Below are 18,467 nucleotides of genomic sequence, written 5' to 3' on the forward strand. Positions count from 1 at the left end.
AACGGCAACCATGTCTGTCAAAGCATTCCGAGCCACCTCAAAGCCTCCAGTCCCCTCTGTGAACTCGCTGAAGGTTCTTACAATCTTCAGTGAGTTGGGTGGCGTTTTTCTCGGGGTGGGATTGAACCCTGAATGTGAATGAAAAAACCCAAGAAATCAAAAAGTTCTAGGGTAGGACCATCTGGTAGAAAAAAATAAAATGAACGACACATGGAATTGTACATTCTCCAGCAGGTGCAATTTTAGCGATGTGTTCTGTGTAATCCAACATAACCAAAACATTATCATTCCATCACACAATCTGTAGAAAAACGATGAATGAGATGTTTTAAATTCATTTTGGTATGGAGTCTTCGAAATGCAGTGCGCAGGTCACACAGCACAACTGGGTTTGGACTGGCCACACTCCAGGTGCCCACGAGCCACACATGGCTCGTGACTCTCGGGCCGACAGCACAGCCCCAAGGACCAGGAGGTCTGTGTAAAACACCTGCTTTAAGAATTGTGAGTCTGAGGTGAAAACACTAACTAAAATAAATCAGCAGCTTTCTGTTGAAGAGCCCCACTCATGTCCAGACTATGGAACGGCAGTGGTGGTTAACCCAGGCGGTGTCAAAATAATCCCATGCATCACAGGAATCCAGGATTCACGCTTCTAGATTCGCGTTCTTCGACCTCATCCAGAATGTTGTCCTTCTTGATCACATTCTCTAGGGCCCGTTTTTCTTTCTTCTGTTGTTTTGTTATTCTTGAACCCCAAGTCTTCTTTCCTCTCTCTTCCTTACCAGAAGTTAAGAGCTGGAATGAGCCCCATTGTGTTCTGGATAGAGACACTGAAGCCCAAACCCGTCGGGTAGCTGACAACATTGCCAAGGGTGCGGAGGGGCCTGCCACATCTGTATCACTGAGAACCTGGGCCCACTCCAGATCTCTGACTCTGAGGGGGGCCCAGCACCCTGTGTTCACCAGTCTCCCCCCGGCGAACACCACCCTGCGTGTGAATGCAGCCTAGGGGCTCCCTTGAGAACTGGCAGAGCAGAGGTTAGGGCCCTGACTTGTTCAGACTGCTTTGCCACTCCAAGCCTGTTTCCTCCTGTGCAGAGGGGGTAACTAGCCTGGGATCCAGGGCGCCCCGCCATCTCTGGTTGCCATAATTCACTGGCTTGCTGACACTCCAAAGGCCACTCCAGGCCTTTGTCATGAACTCATCCAGGGCTTCTCTTCCAAGGCACACAGAGATGGCAAGAGGGGAAACATTTAGGTGTTCCTAAGGGATAAAAAAATGAATTTCCCCAGTCCACTGCCAACTGCTGGAGAGTCAACTTGTCAATGCACAGGTGGAAAAGTCTGGACTGAGATTGTACACGTCTGCTGTCCAAACAGCAACCCAAACAAGGGCATACATGTCAGGTAACTTCCTTATCTGCTGGCCTAGAATTTCATACTCCAGTTAGAGAACACACACGGAAGTCAGTATGTTAGTAACGAATGCATTAACACGCATCTACCCAACACAGTAAAACCCAAACACCTCTATTCCTTAAATCACTGTGTGAGTGGCAAAGGCTCAGATCTTAGACAGCCAAGGCTCTTGGTTACGTGCAGGCGGCCCCACCTGGGCTACTGGGCCTTCCACACCACACAGCATCCAAACCAGTGAGCGGGGCAGCTCCAATCATGAGGCACGTGTGCACACACATCCACATATGCACACAGATCTCACAGCTAATCCCACTGAAACCCTCCACACGAGGCACAGAGCTGTGAAAAGTAATAGAGACTATGCCACAGAGTCAAACTACGTGTAGGGAAACAACAGCAAGTGCTAATATGTGTATTCATAGCTGATCCTGTTTCTAGAATTGAGTGACAGGTGGCACGGATATAGTAAAACATGTGACATCATAGCGCCCAGTGGGTGAATGAGAGAGAGACGTGTTATTGGCACCTAGGCAATGACACTGACCACAGAAACGACAGACTGATCAGAAAACTGTCACAGAATTGAACCTCTCTTCTTCTCTCCCTAAACAGGGACAGAGGCTGGTCACTAGCCCACAGGACTGGGTGCTCAGGGACAGCCCTGGTGCCAGAGCCTCCCTGTGGTGGCCTGACAGGTGTTCTGCAGGCGTTTCTCTCTGGAGGAAGCAGGGGCCCCAGGCAGATGGTCTGAGGGGCAAGGGAGAGGGACTGGAAATTGTGTACTGATAGGGGCCTTCTGTGAGGCCTCCGGGACCCCACAGACATGCAGAAGGGCTGGTGTGCGGGCAGAGCAAGAGCACTTGATGGTCCCTGGTGTTTCCATCAGACAAAGGGGAGGCAGGTGCAGGCCACACGTCAGGCCGGTAACTCTTCATGGATACACAGCCAGGCTGGGAGGACACACACCTGGCCTAGCACCTGGGGCTCCAGACACACAATCTGAGCGCAAAAACGATTTCCTTCAGTTTACTCCCATGTGCTCGAAGTTAAGTAGCAACCAAAGTGTAGGGGACAACATGCTCCATCTCTAAAAGGGACCTACTCTTGAAGTATAGACGTGATCTGCAGAACAATAAGGATGAACTGAACAGTGCAGGGGGAGGCAAGGTGTGCAGGGTCCTGAATACCAGCAAGTCCAAACCCCTCACCTTCGCAGAGGAGAAAATGGGAGGTCAGAGCTGTTGAGTGGCCAGAGCACGCTCACAAGCAAGTCAAGGCCAGAGGAGACCCAGGACGGCATGGGCATCCTTCACACAGGGAAACCTCCAAGTTCCGGTCCCCAACATGGGCCGTGGGCCACAGGGGTCTCGACCGGCAGTCTCTGCTGCTGTCTTCCCATGGCCCCAAGTCAAACCAGTCCATACAGAAGAAGGCTTCACGTACATGACTTCCCTGCTCAAAACAACTACCACTCATGGTGCTTCTTAAAAGGGAATCCTTCTGTTTGCAACATTCATCTAGACGGTGCGATGGGGTCCATAACAGACGAGAGCTATGGTCAGACGCAACACGCACGGACTGTGGTTGCAGACCAATGCCCACTTTTGTGCCGTTCATCTCGTTTATGTAAGAGACAAATACTGATCGGGATTTTAATGAACTTTCTGGAGACAGTGTGTGTGTGCACACCTGCAGTCCAAGAAGGTCAGAGGAATCCCACTATATAATACGTGTGACTATATATATCTATGCATGTGTGCGTGTGTATGTAAATGTGTGTATTTGTGTTTGCCTGTCAAGTGTATGATAAGTAAGTGTCAGAGTAAATGCAAAAGCTGGGCTGACCATATGTATACTTGTCTATGGCCGAAAAGATTGCATTTCAGTCTAGACTGCCCCAAAGTCTGCAGCAGACAGAATGGACGCTAAGGGCAGGTGAGCACAGGTGAGCACAGGTAGAAGGGAAAACTGTGTGTCTGTGGCATGTGCCACTTCCACTGCGCCCTAAAATTCCGTGTTCCAAAGGGACCCATTTTCTACCCCAGCTGCCTTCATCTACACTGCAAATTCTCACACGAGGGACATTCTCTCAGGCAACCAGGAGCCAAGAAACCAAACCAAAGCCTCACGTCAGCTGACAAGATGCTCCTAGAAGGGCTGCACGGCCCAGCGCACTCCTTCAGACCCTGCACGCGAGCGTCACTTCCATGCATTGTCCTAGCCCAGAGCCATGCAAAGCCCAGGCGGGCCGGAATGGGCTCACTGTACCTTGAGAGCTCAGGGAGGGCTCCGACTGAGTTTTGGTCAGAAGAACTGGAAGAAGCAGGCAATGAGAGAGTGAGCACAGCTTCCGAGGGCAGCAGCACGTGACCATGGCCGTGGTCCCTCAGCGAGCCTCACAAGGGGGCTGTCTGGGGCCCCACAGGAGAGGCCAAGGGTCCTGGCCCTGGATCTACCTGGAGCCTGCAGATGCCAGGCTGCTAAGCTCTCCTGTGGAAGCAGGTGGCAGCAAAGCCTTCTGCTGTTCCAAGCCGCCACCACCAGGACTTCCGGAGGCGGCGGGACCCTGCCTGGTGACACATCTCCCCCGGCCCTGGCCCTTGTCCCTTGAAGCAGCTGCTGGGGGCAGAGGGGCTGTAATCCAATAGGGGCCACAAGGACAGGGCTCCCTATAGGCATCTTCCGGACTGTTCTCCTTTCTTCTCAAATACTTGACTGCCAGTAGGGATAAAGGCATTTGGCAGTGATGAGAATCAAAGGCTTCATGGCTGGCATGGCACGTGGCCCAGTTCAGTCCAGAGGAAAGGGCTGCTGGCCGCTGGGCTGGAGCCGGTCACCTACCATGCTGGCTGTTGTGCCTTTCTTTTCCAGGGAGGGTACTGGGGTCCCAGACAGAAGGGTCCCTCAGAGGGCACCCAAGGCAGTGACAGGCACTCAGGGCTCAGGTGCTTCCAAATCTGACAGCCAGGTTGGCTGCACCTGTTTGGCCTTCCCTGTGTGGGGGTGGAAAGACGGAGCCCCAGCCCGACAGAGGTCCCCTCCCTGAACACCTCTGCTCTGTGTTCTGGACCACCACGAGCTTCCTGGGATCCATGCTGCTTGGGGCGCCAGATTTTATAGGACTTTCCCCAGGGAACAGGTTTCACATCTACATTTCGAGATATATCTGAGAATTGACCTGTGACAGAAATAGTTGTTTGTAAGGCTTTTTTCTTTCACAGACTTGTGTGGGATAGTTTTTCCCTCCCTCCCTCCCTTCCCCTTTCTTCTCTTTTTTTCCCTCCCTCCCTCCCTCCCTTCCTTCCTTCCTTCCTTTTTCTTTCTTTTCTTATTCTTCCTTTCTCTTTCTTACCTCTTTCTCTCTCTTTCTTTCCTTCCTTCCTTCCTTCCCCTCTCTCTCCTTCCCTCTTTCTTCTCCTTCCTTCCTTCCCCCCTCCCTCCCTCTTGCTAAATGAAGTCTGTGTGTCTAAAGAGGCACAGAAACCACATTTATAGAGAGCTGATAGAACCAGGCAGACATACTAGCTATATCCAGGCCCGTGTAGCAGATGCTGGGAATAATCTTGTCTGAGTTTAAAAAAGATGCCACATAAGGCACAAGATGCATTGCTCTCAAATTTCAGAGCACTTTTTTTGAAATGAGACGGGGGTCCAGAACCTCTAGAGGACTGGGGGAAGGAGAGGAGGCTCAACGACGATCATTGACTTTTGCAACAAAATTGGTAATAAGTGGCTCCGGGATGGCTCAGCTGATTAAGGATCTACTTGCTCAGCGGGGAGCCTACTTCTCCCTCTCCCTCTGCTGTTCTCCCCTGCTCACGCACATGCCCTCTCTCTCTGCAGTAAATAAATAAAATCTTAAAAAAAAACTGGTAATAAGAGATTTTCTTGGATGAATTTGAAATGAACTATAGAAAAACATGAAAAAATGGAATATATTTCAACAACCCAACCTATTCTGTTTGTGGAATAAATAAAAGACCACAGATATCAAATGAGCCTCGTGAAAACAAGGCACATTTATGAAGTTCACTTTAATAATGCTTAGGTCAAGGAATATTCATTTATTTTTTTGTCTACTCGTTCATTTATTTAGTTCGGTCTGACAGCTGTTTCCAAACGGTCCGCCCTTTGGGTCAATCAGGGAATCTCTGCTCACACACACACCAGTCTCTGTGCCAACACCTGGCCTCTCGAGTGGCCACTCGCCCCAGCGGCTCTGGGCCCTCAGGTCAAGTACCAAGTTCACACGAGAAGTCAGTAGTCTCTGGCATCAGTGGTGAGGAAGCCCAAAACAGCATCATAAGCTGTGTTCAGGGACTGATCTCCTGGTCTCCTGATCTCTAATTCGGGCAGTTTTAGAGAAAGAGCTAAATGTGTTTTGTCACTGTTTTGTGTGTGTGTGTGTGTGTGTGTGTGTGTGTGTGGTGTTGTTTTGTTTTGTTTTTTAAAATAAGTATTTTATTTATTTATTTGAGAGAGAGAGAGAGAGCATGAGCAGGGGGAGAAGCAGAAGGACAAGCAGACTCCCCACTGACTAGGGAGCCTGACCCAGGACTCGATCCCAGAACCCCGAGATTGTGACCTGAGCCGCAAGCAGACGCTTAACCGACCGAACCACCCAGGGACTCCTTTGCTACTGGTTTTGATGACGAGCAATGTCTGAGACTTGGGGGCAGTTCCTGGCAACTGAATAAGAAATCCAAGAGAAGATGGTTCACATGCTACAGCTGCTCCTTCTCTTACCCCGCCGAACTCACAGGAGACAGGGTGATGCTCAGAACATGGTCAGGATGGTGGGGGAGGGAGAGGAATAATTACAATTGAGGGGAGTAGAGACAAACCAAATTTATTTTCTGCCCACTTCAACTGTGTTTTGGACAACACTTGGGTTGCCTGAAAATTCAGGTACCCGTCGTCTCTGCTGGGCACCTCGAGCGCTCACGGGCAGTGATGCCTGCTTCCCGCCTGTGCTCTTACGGGGCAGGTGTCAAAGACGCAAGGTGGCCTCACCTCGTTTGTTGTCCCAAGCGTAGAGCTCCTTTATCCCCAGCTCGTTGAGGGACTTGGAAAGTTCCAGCTCCTCCCCGGCAATGTTGTCCCTGAGGAGAACCACGTGCTCTGGGCTGACTTCACACTTCGCACAGATGACGGGCAGAATGTTCTGGAGCGGCACTTCGGGGCTCACACGCACAACGGCCTTTTGGGTTCGCAGGTAATTCACTACCAAGCGCACAGATTTCTGGAGGGACACCCCGGACAAAAGAATGCTGTAAGTGTGTGTTCCCACACGGCCTCACCCTCTGCTTGTGGGCTCGAAATGACTACGGCAACGTTTTGTGCAGCCCGAGCCCCTTTGTGCAAAACTCAGTGGGTTGTGGGGGAACTGCCATACTGAAAAGTGCAGGATAAACACCCAGCATAATACACTTCCTCAGAATCTCTCACCGAGGAGCTAACAGCTAAAAACATGGGGGAGCGGACATTGTGAGGGGTCTGGGCTTATCATCGAACACAGAAGCCGCCTTTCCAGGATCCCAAACAGACCTGAACACAAGGTGCTCACATAGATTTTGTGAAGGAAGATAGTTTCAAAGTGTCATGAACCATTCAATCTAAAAAAAACCCTAAAAAAACCAAGATATCAAAGTTTTAGTTAAGCAGCCAAAAGACTCACATAAATATATTAATATCTATGTAAATATATATAGTGTATATATGTCTGCGTATACACACATATGTATATCACATGCACATATATTTAAGCTACAAAAAAATAACAGATAACATATGCATATAATAGCCATATAATGATGGGCACCATAATCAGAAAAAAAATCAGTTTGACTAAACCTGCTGCCAACTGTCTACTGATAAACTGGCTCATCAAAAAAAAATTAGTATGCCGAAGTTTCAGGCAGTCAACTTTTTCCTGGCCTTTACTGACAAGGCATCGTCTGAGAATGCCGGACAGGGGCCACAGCAAGCGTGGGCTGAACAGAATCTCACTGAGGTGGATCCATACCCCATTCCAGAGTAGAGATGCCACCAGTTAAAATTTATTAAGCCCCCAAACATAAAAATTGATAGAAGATGAACTGTTGGCCAAACTGCCATTTTTAGAAGCAGAAAAATCTAGTAAATATTCCCAAGAATCTAAAAGCTTTTATCTTTTAAAAAATATTTTATTTATTTATTTGACAGAGAGAGACACAGCAAGAGAGGGAACACAAGCAGGGGGAGTGGGAGGGGAAAAGCAGACTTCCCGCTAAGCAGGGAGCACGATGGGCTTGATCCCAGGACGCTGGGATCACGACCCGAGCTGATGGCAGATGCTTAATGACTGAGACACCCAGGCGCCCCAAGAATCTAAAAGCTTTTAACTGGAGCTCGAAGATCCACAGCAAAGGCTTATGAAAAAGTACCATCAGGAGCTGGAGTTCATTTTAATCAAAAGTCAAAAGCCTGAGTTACATCTATATCTAAGATACACTCCAAGTGCAATGAGGAAACATTTCCCACGTCAGTTTCTCAAAAGGGACAACTCCTGTTACTTCTCTCTCTAGGAAGAAGTTCAGATCTTCCCCATTCCCCATGGCTTCCTCGGACAGGAAGACCTCCAGAACGGAAGGAGAATGGCTATAACTAGTTCAACAAGGTAGTGGCTGGTTACCTGTGGTTATTTAAAGTTGAATTAATTAACATTAGATACAATTAAAGGATCAGTTTCTCAATTCCACTAGCTGCACTGTACCTGCTTAACAGCCTCATGCGGCCAGGGGTGACCCCTTTGGAAAGTTCAGAATGATAAACCATCTCCTTCTGTGTAGAAGGTTCCAAAGGCTACCTCTGCTCTAGACTGATTCCTCTTCTATAATATCCAAAGGAGCAAAGATACAACCATGAATATTATTGAAATCGGCTAATTTCCATCTTCTGAAAGAAGCTCAGTTTAGAGTCTAATTTTGGCTAGCAGGGAGGTAGACACTTCAACAGCTGTATGCTGTACGCACATGTGACTCAGATAAGAGGGGTTCCACCAGCCCCCCATCTCAGCTCCTCGGCCACAGGTGTCTCATATGCCCTCAGATACAATGGGTCCCCCTCTTCCTACTGACCTCAGGTACCTTGGGTGGGGCAGGCTTCACCTTCTCTTCGGGAACTTTCTCTTTGAGAAATACAGTGTGCACATTCAGGGTCCCAACTAAAGTATTTGGCTTAAAACTCAAAGGCTGTTGGGTTTCGGAAGACCGGATCTCGAGGGCGTGGTGGGATGGGTTCAGGTGGTTCTGGAGACAGAGCTCAACCAGTAGGTCCATCATCGCATGGCTGGAAAAGGGAAACAGATCACATTAATTAGGAATGTTTTTGCCCTCCCCCTTCAGTCAAGCTGAGTAAGGGTCAAACCCACGCACCAGTAGGTGAACAAGCAAACTGGTCATGCATATGACAGGCAACCAGAGCTCATGGATCCCTGGTACAGGACTGGACAGCGTTTCCCAACATCTCCAACACTAGTCAACAAAATGCCTGGAAGAGCAACCATCAGAGCTGGGACAAGAGTTGTCTGTAGTTATGTTCACAGCCATGTTGACTGGAGTCCTAGAAGGTTAATCAGCACACGTGATACTACTACTAAAGACTAAATTTTTAATGATTCAGCAATATAATGGCTCTTAAAAAGTGAAAAATTTAAAAAGATTTTATTTATTTATTTGAGAGGGAGAGAGAGAGAGAGACAGAGAGAGCGGGGGAGAGGGATGGGGGAAAGGGAGTCCCAAGGAGACTCCATGTTAAGCACAGAGGCCAACTTGGGGCTTGATCTCACGACCCTGAGATCACGACCTGAGCTAAAACCAAGAGTCGGTCGCTCAGCCAACTAAGCCACCCAGGTGTCCCCAGACTGAAAATTTTAAGTTGAAGACGATAGCTAAAAAAAAGTATGCCTTTTTAAAGACAAAAACCCCCAAACAAAAAAACAAAACCCGAGGAAAATGATCTTGCTTGGGTGTCAAAACTTGTCCTCACACTCCCCGTCACAGGGAATTGCTTACCGAGGGAGGAGCGTAACAATTCAGATCACTCTGAAGAATATCTTTTGCCTCTTTTATATCTCCCTGGCAGAAGGTTTTTATATTTAAAGCTGATCTCTCTTTCCCTAAATTTCCCAAGCAGTGGAGCCTACACCTCTCACAAAAGCATAGGTCTTTCCTGTGATCTGTTTCTTAAACAGGAACTGAAATGACAACTATTTCAGGTCATAATTATGCTTTCCAGGTGCCTGGGGATGCAGGTGTGCAGATCACGGACTCGCAGTTCTTCTGTGAACACACAAGTGACAACTGTCCTGCTGCAGCCTGGGCACCTGTCACTCACCCCGAGGGCTGTGGGCTGCTGGGGGTAGTGGCTCCGGACAGGAGAAGCACAGTCAGAGCCCCAAGCCAGAGAGAATCCCCAAAGTACCCTACTTCTCATTCAACTGCTACAATTCGAAATTAATCTCAGATTGATAGAAAACAACTCAGCACTTCTGCGGGGTCTGGGGACTCTGATGGGGCGTTTGTGGGGCCAAGGCAGTGCACACGCTCTCAAGGGCTCCAGCACACATGGCCATACCGGCTAATAACACTGGGAAGACTGTAAACTTTGAATCCCTCAACTCGGGGTGGGGTGGGGGGGGACAGAAATCATCTTTATCCCAACCACAAGCTTAATGCAATGCAACAAACAAGCTCTAAGATGTGAGGACATTCCTCTGAGGAGCCTCAGTAGAGAAAACAGACTTCTAACGATGCTAAGATGACTTCTACTATTGGTTACCACTCCGTGTGTATCCATGAAGCCACTCATGTGCCTCCCTTCTGTGCCACCTAGTCTGAGAGGCGAGGTCTCTGGGAAAAGGCAGAGCAGGGGACCCTGGTGCATCTGAGGCTCGCTGCTTTCCTGTCTCTGTCTCCACCCACATTCGTCTGCTGCCTCCACCCACAGTCGGCTTGCACTGGGTAAACACGCTCAAATAAACTGTCAAATGGGTATTTGAGTTAATCTTAGACAGGAAACCACAAAGGACACAAAAGCTACTCATGTTACTTTCTGTTCATTTAATACACTAATTGGTAACACATTTGAAACATCAAATTAGAGGCTCGGAAAGAGAGCGGCCAGCTCCAGGGGAGGGCGCAAGTTTCTCCATCACGGAGAACAACCCTGGCTCGCCATCACGGAAGCCGGTAGTTATTGAATGTGCCAGCATACTGAGGTACCCATTTTCTGGCCCAAATAATGGGGTACCCAAATCTCTCTGTGTCTGGTGGATTTCCCCCCAACTCGCCTGATACTTTCTGGCTTTCTCTACTTCATTTAATGCATGATGAGTTTCTTCCAGTGACAGTTGCAGCAGTTCGAAGTGGAAGTAGTTTCTGAACAAAATGTTTGGGGTGGGAAGGCGGGAGGGGAGGCACAAGGCAAAGTTCCCAAGCAGAAGATTTTATGTGCTGGGGGACTATCTCCTCAAATTTACTATTAAAGAAAAAAAAAAAAAACAGTAACAAAATAAAACTCCATAAGAGCATGATCATAAAACCCAACACCAGATGCCCGGCCCGGCCATGATATGTGCTTAAAGTGTATGAAGAACTCAGAGGCCATTACACATTCAACTTAGACAAGCAAATCGGACATCATCCTTTCCCAGTGGCAGGAACCCCAGCCAGGACAGAGGGATTCTCACAGGGAAGTAAGGAAGTTTGGGGCTGAGGGGAGCTCAGGTTTTGGCAGTTGTCTTGTTCCCCTTCGGGCCACCTGCATCTGGGACTCCCAGAGGGGGGTTGCATCCTGACGGGACCGAACTTGGGCTGCACTTGAGAAGCTGGATACCCACCAGTCCAAACACGAGGACCTGGGTCCAAAAGCAGGAGCTCATCTTCCAACACTTCCTGCAGGGTCGGCCACTTTGTGTGACCTTGCCCCAGGCTCATTTAAACCACCACCGGATTTACTACTTTTCCACTATAGGCTTTTAAGGATCACGCCCATGGAAAATGAGGTGGGAGGCGGGGCTGGCCTTATAGCCTCTGAAAAGAGGGTGGGAGGTGGGCTGGCCCACCCCAGTTAATCTGCTTTCTTGGCTGGCATTTAAAATGCCATATTCCCAGGAGTACGCCAGTTCTTCCAAAGCTTCTTTGATGCCCCTGGAAAAATTTACCCACAAAGAGAGAGGAAAGGCAAAGCACAATGGCAGCGCCCCAAAATGGAGAGAGGTGCCACCTATACGGATGGCAGAGGTCAGCAGCGTCTCTAACTGGGTGTCAATGTGCACCCTCCACAGGGTCTCAGTGGGTCCCTATGCCCACAGGCCACAGGAAAGAACTTTCCAGAGAGTGGAAGACGTTGCCTGCTACGCACCCACACTCTCATCCCCTCCTGAGCCTGACCGCTCCTCACCTCGCACCTGCCGGTGGAAGCAGCGGCACGTGCCTCAGATCTGCAGGTCTGCACACACCAGCTCTGCTGAGGTTCCCATGGTGGCAGGGTGGTTCAGTGAAGGCCCCTGAGGGGAACTTCCTGGGACAGAGTCCAAGCACCACCACCCCCCGCTTCTCAGACCTGCCTCCCATGCCTCAGTTTCCTTATTGGTGAGGGTATACAGACAGCGTCCACCTGCTAGAGACTTAAATGAATGAACACTTGAAAGGCAGCGAGCATAGTGCCAGGCATGGGGTAAGTGTGATGTGTTTGCGAACACATGAACGTGAGTTCATTTGTTCCAGTCTTTTCTGTGTGGGAGTCTGTGTGGTGAGATGTTTTACCTGGCTAAGAGTAGAGCATCCCCTGTCTGTACGTGGCTAAACCACCCCCCTCCAGCAAATACCAACATAGCCCACGCTTGAAATAACATCCTTGAGACACTATACCATCAAATTCCCCCAATCTTACAATGAAAGAAAACAAGGCAACTAGACACCCTCCAGAACATCAAAGAAGAATCAGGTGTATTAAGGAAGTTGACTAGACCATCCCTGCTAAGAACCTAACCCCCCCGTTGAATGTATCTGGAGATGGGGCTTCTAAGGAAGTAATTATGGTTACATGAGTCACAAGGGCACTGATAGGATGGGATTAGTGTCCTTACAAGAAGAGACCCAGAGATCTTGTTCTGTGCACCCAAAGAAAAGGGGTCACATGAGCACATGGAATGATGGCGGCTGCCTATGAGCCAGGAAGACACCCCGGAAGGAAATCTACCCACTGGCACCTCGACCTTGGACTTCCAGCCTCCAGAGCTGTGAGAAACCATGTCTGTTGTGAAAGCCCCCAATCTGTGGTATTTTAAGGAAGACTGAATACGACAAAAATAATCAACCTTTGCAGGCTTTCTCTCTCTCTGATTCCAAGTAATAAAGAGGAATGACCACTCAAAACCACGTTGGTAGGGTTGAGGGGGTCATGAGGCGGATCTCTGGGGCTTTCTCTCCAAATTTCTCCTCAATATCCTTTTCCCCTCCAGACTCTTCAATCTGTTGTTCCCCAAAATGTCTCTTAAGTGCTCAGAATATAGGGGTACAATTTATTGGTATTTGTGGTGATCTCTATTTTTAAGTTTAAAAGTACATAATTTTTTCCTACATCTTTCTTTAAAAAACAACAACAACAACACTATGACTGTCCAAATGTGTATAGACATCACGAAGCATTTTGGCAGGAGTCTGCAGCTTTGATAAGAAAAAGCTGCTCCTTTTTCCTGTGCATTTTTCTTTTTCTTCTTCTTCTTATTTTTTTTTAATCCTCGCCGAGAGCTCAGCAGAGTGATGGTCAGCCTGTGCCTGCACCCCTGCCCCAAATGCAGAGGTGCTCGGGACTCAAGGAAGTGAGCAAGCTTTTGGGGACCACATGGCTGGGACAGGGAAGTCAGGGAGGGCACGTCCCATTTCCGTCAAGCTGGGCCAGATGATGCATCACCCCTCTCTAGGACATACTTCTAGCTAAACTGCAAAGCCTGCCTTCATTCTGAAGCTGCAACCTCGACGCATTCCTACAGCCCTCTCCCTGCCATCGTGCCAGCATGACCCTGGGCTCCCTCTCAGGGACTGCGTGCTCATCCTGGTACATCTAGCAGAGCCCCATAGGACCATGCCCTGCAGCTGGGGTTCTCAAAGATTAGCTAATCTGAAAGTTTGGGTGTGGTCAAAGTCCAATTGCTGGGCCTCTCCTCAAGGTTTCTGAGCCATTAGGACTGGTCTGGGAATTTGCATTTCTACCAAGTTCCCAGGGATGCAGCCACTGTTGGTCAGGGACCTCGCTTTGAAAACTAGTTTAGTCCTTGTACTCATGAAATGAGCATTTCATGCATTGATTAGATAATGGGTCCCTTGATGCTAAGTTTACATGTTACATCAAGGTAGCTAGTTACGGGGGTGCCGGGGTGGTTCAATCAGTTAAGCATCTGACTCTTGGTTTTGGCTCAGGTTAGGACCTTAGGGTCATGAGATCTAGCCCCTCATAGGCTCTGTGCTCAGCAGGGAGTCTGCTTATCCCTCTCCCTCTGCTCCCCCCCCCTGCTCTTTCTCTCTCTCTCTATGGGATAAATAATAAAAATCTTAAAAAAAACAAAGGTATGTACTTCTGGACATGATGTTAAAATGAACACACTTAATTTGCATGTATAGTCCTTAGTTTTTTTTTTTTTATGTGGAACCAAGACCAATCAGTGGCCCCAAGCTGTAAGGCAAAATCTGGCTACCGAGTCAGAGCAAGTGGGAGAAAGTGGGGTCTCGCAGCTTTGTGTGGACCAGAGAGGCAACATATAGCATGATGTAAGCAGGGCCCTCCGAGAGGTGGCCCCTATGGACGAGGTCAGGGACAAAGGAACACACAGGCAGAAACACCCGAAGGACGACGGAGAGACTAGGAGATGGGGGAAGCCACAGGCAGAGAAGTCTGTGGGTCAGAGGCAGAGCTCTAGGCGCAAAGCTAGAGTCACAGACAAGAATCTGTCTTAGGGAAGCCTAAGCCGGGCTGTCAAGTTAGGCTGGAGGGAAGCAGACAGCTGCAAAATGACCAGGGTACCCTCATCCCACATAGAAGTCAGAAGCCCAGTCATCAGGATGACAGCATCCAGTCCCCCAATCCTGATGGCTCGCCCTCATAAAACCCAAATGCCTCTTGGGTCCAGACAGCCACCACGGTCTTCAAGAGTTCTCCGTACATGATCTAGCGAGAGACTGGAGTCTCTCTTAACCGGAGGGACCTGCCTTCCCTAAGGCATTCAGCTTTTCAAAAACTGCTCAGAAAATAATGGCAGTTGGGGCATCTTGACCTAGAGAGAAACGTGCTGAGGCTGGGAGCCTGGCTGTTTTCCTGGCCACGTGTGATGTCATGAGCTGTTACCTGAACAGGTGAGGACAGGTGATATCAACATGGGGCGCACGCTGGGCAGACAGATTCCTACCACGGTAACTTGTGCTCTCGCTTAACTTTGACCCCACCATCTTTGACCTGCACCTTCAGAGTCTGGAGCCTCCTGTGTCCAGGTCACATGCAAGCAGACCTTGGCCTTGTGCTTCTCACTTGGCCGCTGAGCCAATGTGCCCTTTTGGGGGTTCTGGCAAACAGCTCAACTATCTTTAAAGTTAGGTTATGTTTATTTTAAATGTGCATGTGATATTTGGACGCTATTCTTTTTCTAAAGATTTGTTTATTTTAGAGAAGGGGGGAAGGGCAGGAGAGGGAGAGAGAGTCGCAAGCCTACTTCCTGCTGAGCGTGGAGCCCCACATGGGGCTCGATCTCCTGACCGTGAGATCACGACCTGAGACAAAGTCAAGAGTTGGATACTTAACCAACTGAGCCACCCATGAGCCCCTGACACTATTTTTTTTTTATAAGATTTTATTTATTTGACAGACAGAGATCACAAGCAGAGAGACAGGCAGAGAGAGAGGAGGAAGCAGGCTCCCTGCTGAGCAGAAAGCCCGATGCGGGGCTCGAACCCAGGACCTGGGATCATGACCTGAGCCGAAGGCAGCGGCTTAACCCACTGAGCCACCCAGGCGCCCCCCCTGACACTATTTTTGATAGAAGACCACAGTCCCCTATATTTGAGGAACATTAATGCATTTGAGGAAAATTAATGTTCTGACATGTCAGCTTCTCCTTATGACTTGCCTGGGACTGGAACAGAGCCTTGTGTCCCTTGTGGCGTGCATAATTTTGTTTGATTGAGACCCAGGGAACTCGGGATGGCCCACAGCACACAGCCACCACCCAGTCCAGGCCCTTGTAAATCCCCTTTCTCCATTCATGCTCCAGTAGCACTGAATTCCCCATTTTTTGCACGAAGAAATGTCTTGCAAATGAGAATTATTTCCTTCTGCTGCTCTCCAGGATGTCTTCCTTCCAGTTGCTTCAGAAAAGTTAGGTGTTCGATATGTATTTTGCTCAATGAATAAATGACTGTTTTCTTTCTTCTTTCTTCCTCCTTCCTTTCCTTTCCTTTTCTCTCCTTCCTTCCTTCCCCTCATTTCCCTCCATCCTTTCCTTTCTTTCTTCCTCTTCGTTCCTCTCTTCCTGCCCCTCCTCATTTCCCTCCCTTCCTCTCCCTTCGTCCCTTTCTTCCTTCCTTTTCACCTTTTCTTTTCCTTCCCCTCCCCTTCCTCCCTCCCCCTTCCTTCTTCCTTCCTTCCTTTTTTCTCTTTCTTTCGTAATCTCTCACACCAAATCCCAACCAGTAACAACACCTGCTGTGGGCTATTACATAGTGGCTTTAGCAAAGAACAGCTTTTCACAGGAGCAGCGCACAGTTTACAACCTGTGGTCGCCCCATCACCATGTGATTTGCTCACAGCACAGATGCTCAGGAAGAAAATCCAGTAGCACCTGGAGTCTGATGATCACAGTCTGCACGTGACAGACATTCTATCACTGTCTTTGTTCTTGGGTTTCGCCCAAACAAGCAAGCAAATGAAGCCTTCATAGGGCAGAAAAATTTCAGGGAGGCAGTTCCGAGAAGCAGCGAGCTAAGACCCGGATGGTCAAACACGTTCCTGGGGCTGACGGGAAGGTGATCCAATGAGACCCACTTCTAATGGCAGTGACCACAGCGGGCTGTGTGTCCTGGAATGTTCTCTGAGAGGACTTCAGAGCAGTGAAACTCCTCTCTGAGGAACTACCGTGGTGGACACATATCCTTCTATGTGCGTCCAAACCCAAAGCACATACAACATTATGAGTGGACCCTGGTGTCACCGACAGACTCTGGGGGATGACAATATGTCTGTGCAGGTTCACTGATTGTAAGGGGCACCCACTCCACTGGGGGATGCTGATAATGGGGGAGATTGTGGGTTGGGAGGAAGGTATGTGGGAAGTCTCTGTACTTCCCTCTCATTTTTGCTAGGAAACTAAGACTGTTCTAAAAAAAAAAATGAGCTCTTCTAAAAAAAGATATTCTTCAAACAAAAATGTAAATCAAACGAAACCAAAGCAACCTGTCAGTCAGTTATTTCCAGAATAGTCTTCTCCTGGCCGACTCCCAAGCACCAGAAATGTCTTGTTTAACATCACCTCCTTAACTCGCTGAGGACCAGAGAAGACCAGGCTCCCTTCGGCTCTGGGAGCCTCGATAGGCAAGGGGCTTCACCAACACCTGGAAGGGGAGGGTGGATGAAGGACACCTCAGAGCTGCCAGGAGCTCACGGCCTCCCAGCGTGGAGCCAGAGAGCTCTCCGGAAGGAACATGCAGACCCAACACCCATGTTATGAGAGCCTGTGCTATCTGATAAGCTCCAGGACCTAAAAACTCCTGCACTGTTGTAAGCGTGTCTGTCGTGAAGAATCACAAGAATGAATACCAAGGGATATTTCCTGTATTCTGCAAAGGAAATATTTGCCTTTTCTTGCCCCAGCCCCTTGGACATGCATACCAACTTGGACCTGACTACTTTATCACAGCAAAAGACACAGCCCCAACACTCTAGAGACTGACACACTTTATGAAGCTCTCTTTTGCCCCAGGGCATTGTCTTTTCAAAGACCTTCTCTTTAAGTATGTCCCAACCCATGTGATGGAGTTGGTGGCCTCCTTCGACCATCCCCATGCGGCGCTGGTAATGCCATTCCTAATCCTATACCAGAGCACTTCCCTTAAGAATGGCCCAGAATATGGGGGCCCCTTGGGGGGCTCAATCGGACTCCTGATTTTGGCTAGATGGTGATCTCAGGCTCGTGAGGTCGAGCTCTGCGCTGGGCTCTGTGCTCTGTGCTCAGTGGGGAGTTGGCTTGAGTTTCTCTCGTTCCCTCTGTACTTCCCTCTTGCGTTCTCTCTCTCTCTCTCTCTCTCTCTAAGGTAAATAAATGAATTAAAAAAAAAAAAAGGCCCAAAACGCAGATTCTCAGGTCCTAATCTCTGTAAGAACAGACTGGAACTTATAAGTTTCCAAATCCCAAGGACACTTTAAAAAAGAAAAAAAAAAATCAGTCCTATGCAGAATGCAATCCGCAGACGGTGATTACTAATGTTTCCTCTCGGAGAATCTTTCATATCAGGAAAAAGCACGGGTAAGGGGCTGATTATAAATGATCAGCTGCTTGCTTGTCTCATAAAAAGCTGGGCACGTTCTCTAATAAAACAGAAGAGATAAACCACATTGATTAGCAATTAGCAGATCTATTTTAAGCAAGGGTCGGGGACTGGCCTTCAGCCGGCTCTGGTATTATTAAAGAGTACGACACATGAAACCAAATCCCTCGGCAAGCGGCTGCTGAATCAGCACCAGCCACAGCGCCAACGTCCCAGTGAAGGCAGCTCCAGGGCTGCAGCTCGGACTCACTTAACCCTGCAGGAAGCCTGGGAGGAGGGATTAGAATTTACTGCTGGAGAAGAGGAAAGTGTTTCAATGCTGGATCTTTAAGAAGCTGCATGTTTTCTCATTGCTACACGGCCACCTTACAGAGTGGTAGCTTCTACTTTGTAAAGAAAAAAGAAAAATTAAAAAGATGGAATTTAAGAAAGTGTTCCGTTTGGAAATGGTTTTCAGGTAATTGTCGTACT

General features: G+C 48.7%; 1 protein-coding gene across 4 annotated transcripts in view; it reads right to left on the minus strand.

Moving 5' to 3' along the window:
• COBL (cordon-bleu WH2 repeat protein) overlaps positions 1-18,467 on the minus strand; it is a 270,471-nt gene that overhangs the window by 149,939 nt on the left and 102,065 nt on the right. For 3 of the 4 annotated variants that reach the window (XM_047694203.1, XM_047694204.1, XM_047694207.1), the window contains exons 3-5: positions 8,541-8,751; positions 6,436-6,664; positions 3,691-3,735 (exon numbers count right to left, since the gene is read on the minus strand). In XM_047694203.1, coding sequence (XP_047550159.1) covers positions 3,691-3,735; positions 6,436-6,664; positions 8,541-8,751 — 485 coding nt within the window. The remainder of the gene's footprint in view (positions 1-3,690; positions 3,736-6,435; positions 6,665-8,540; positions 8,752-18,467) is intronic. The other variant, XM_047694205.1, reaches the window with a different exon arrangement.

The sequence above is a fragment of the Lutra lutra genome, chromosome 11 (genome assembly GCF_902655055.1).
Source record: "Lutra lutra chromosome 11, mLutLut1.2, whole genome shotgun sequence".
In the NCBI taxonomy this organism is placed as follows: Eukaryota; Metazoa; Chordata; class Mammalia; order Carnivora; family Mustelidae; genus Lutra; species Lutra lutra.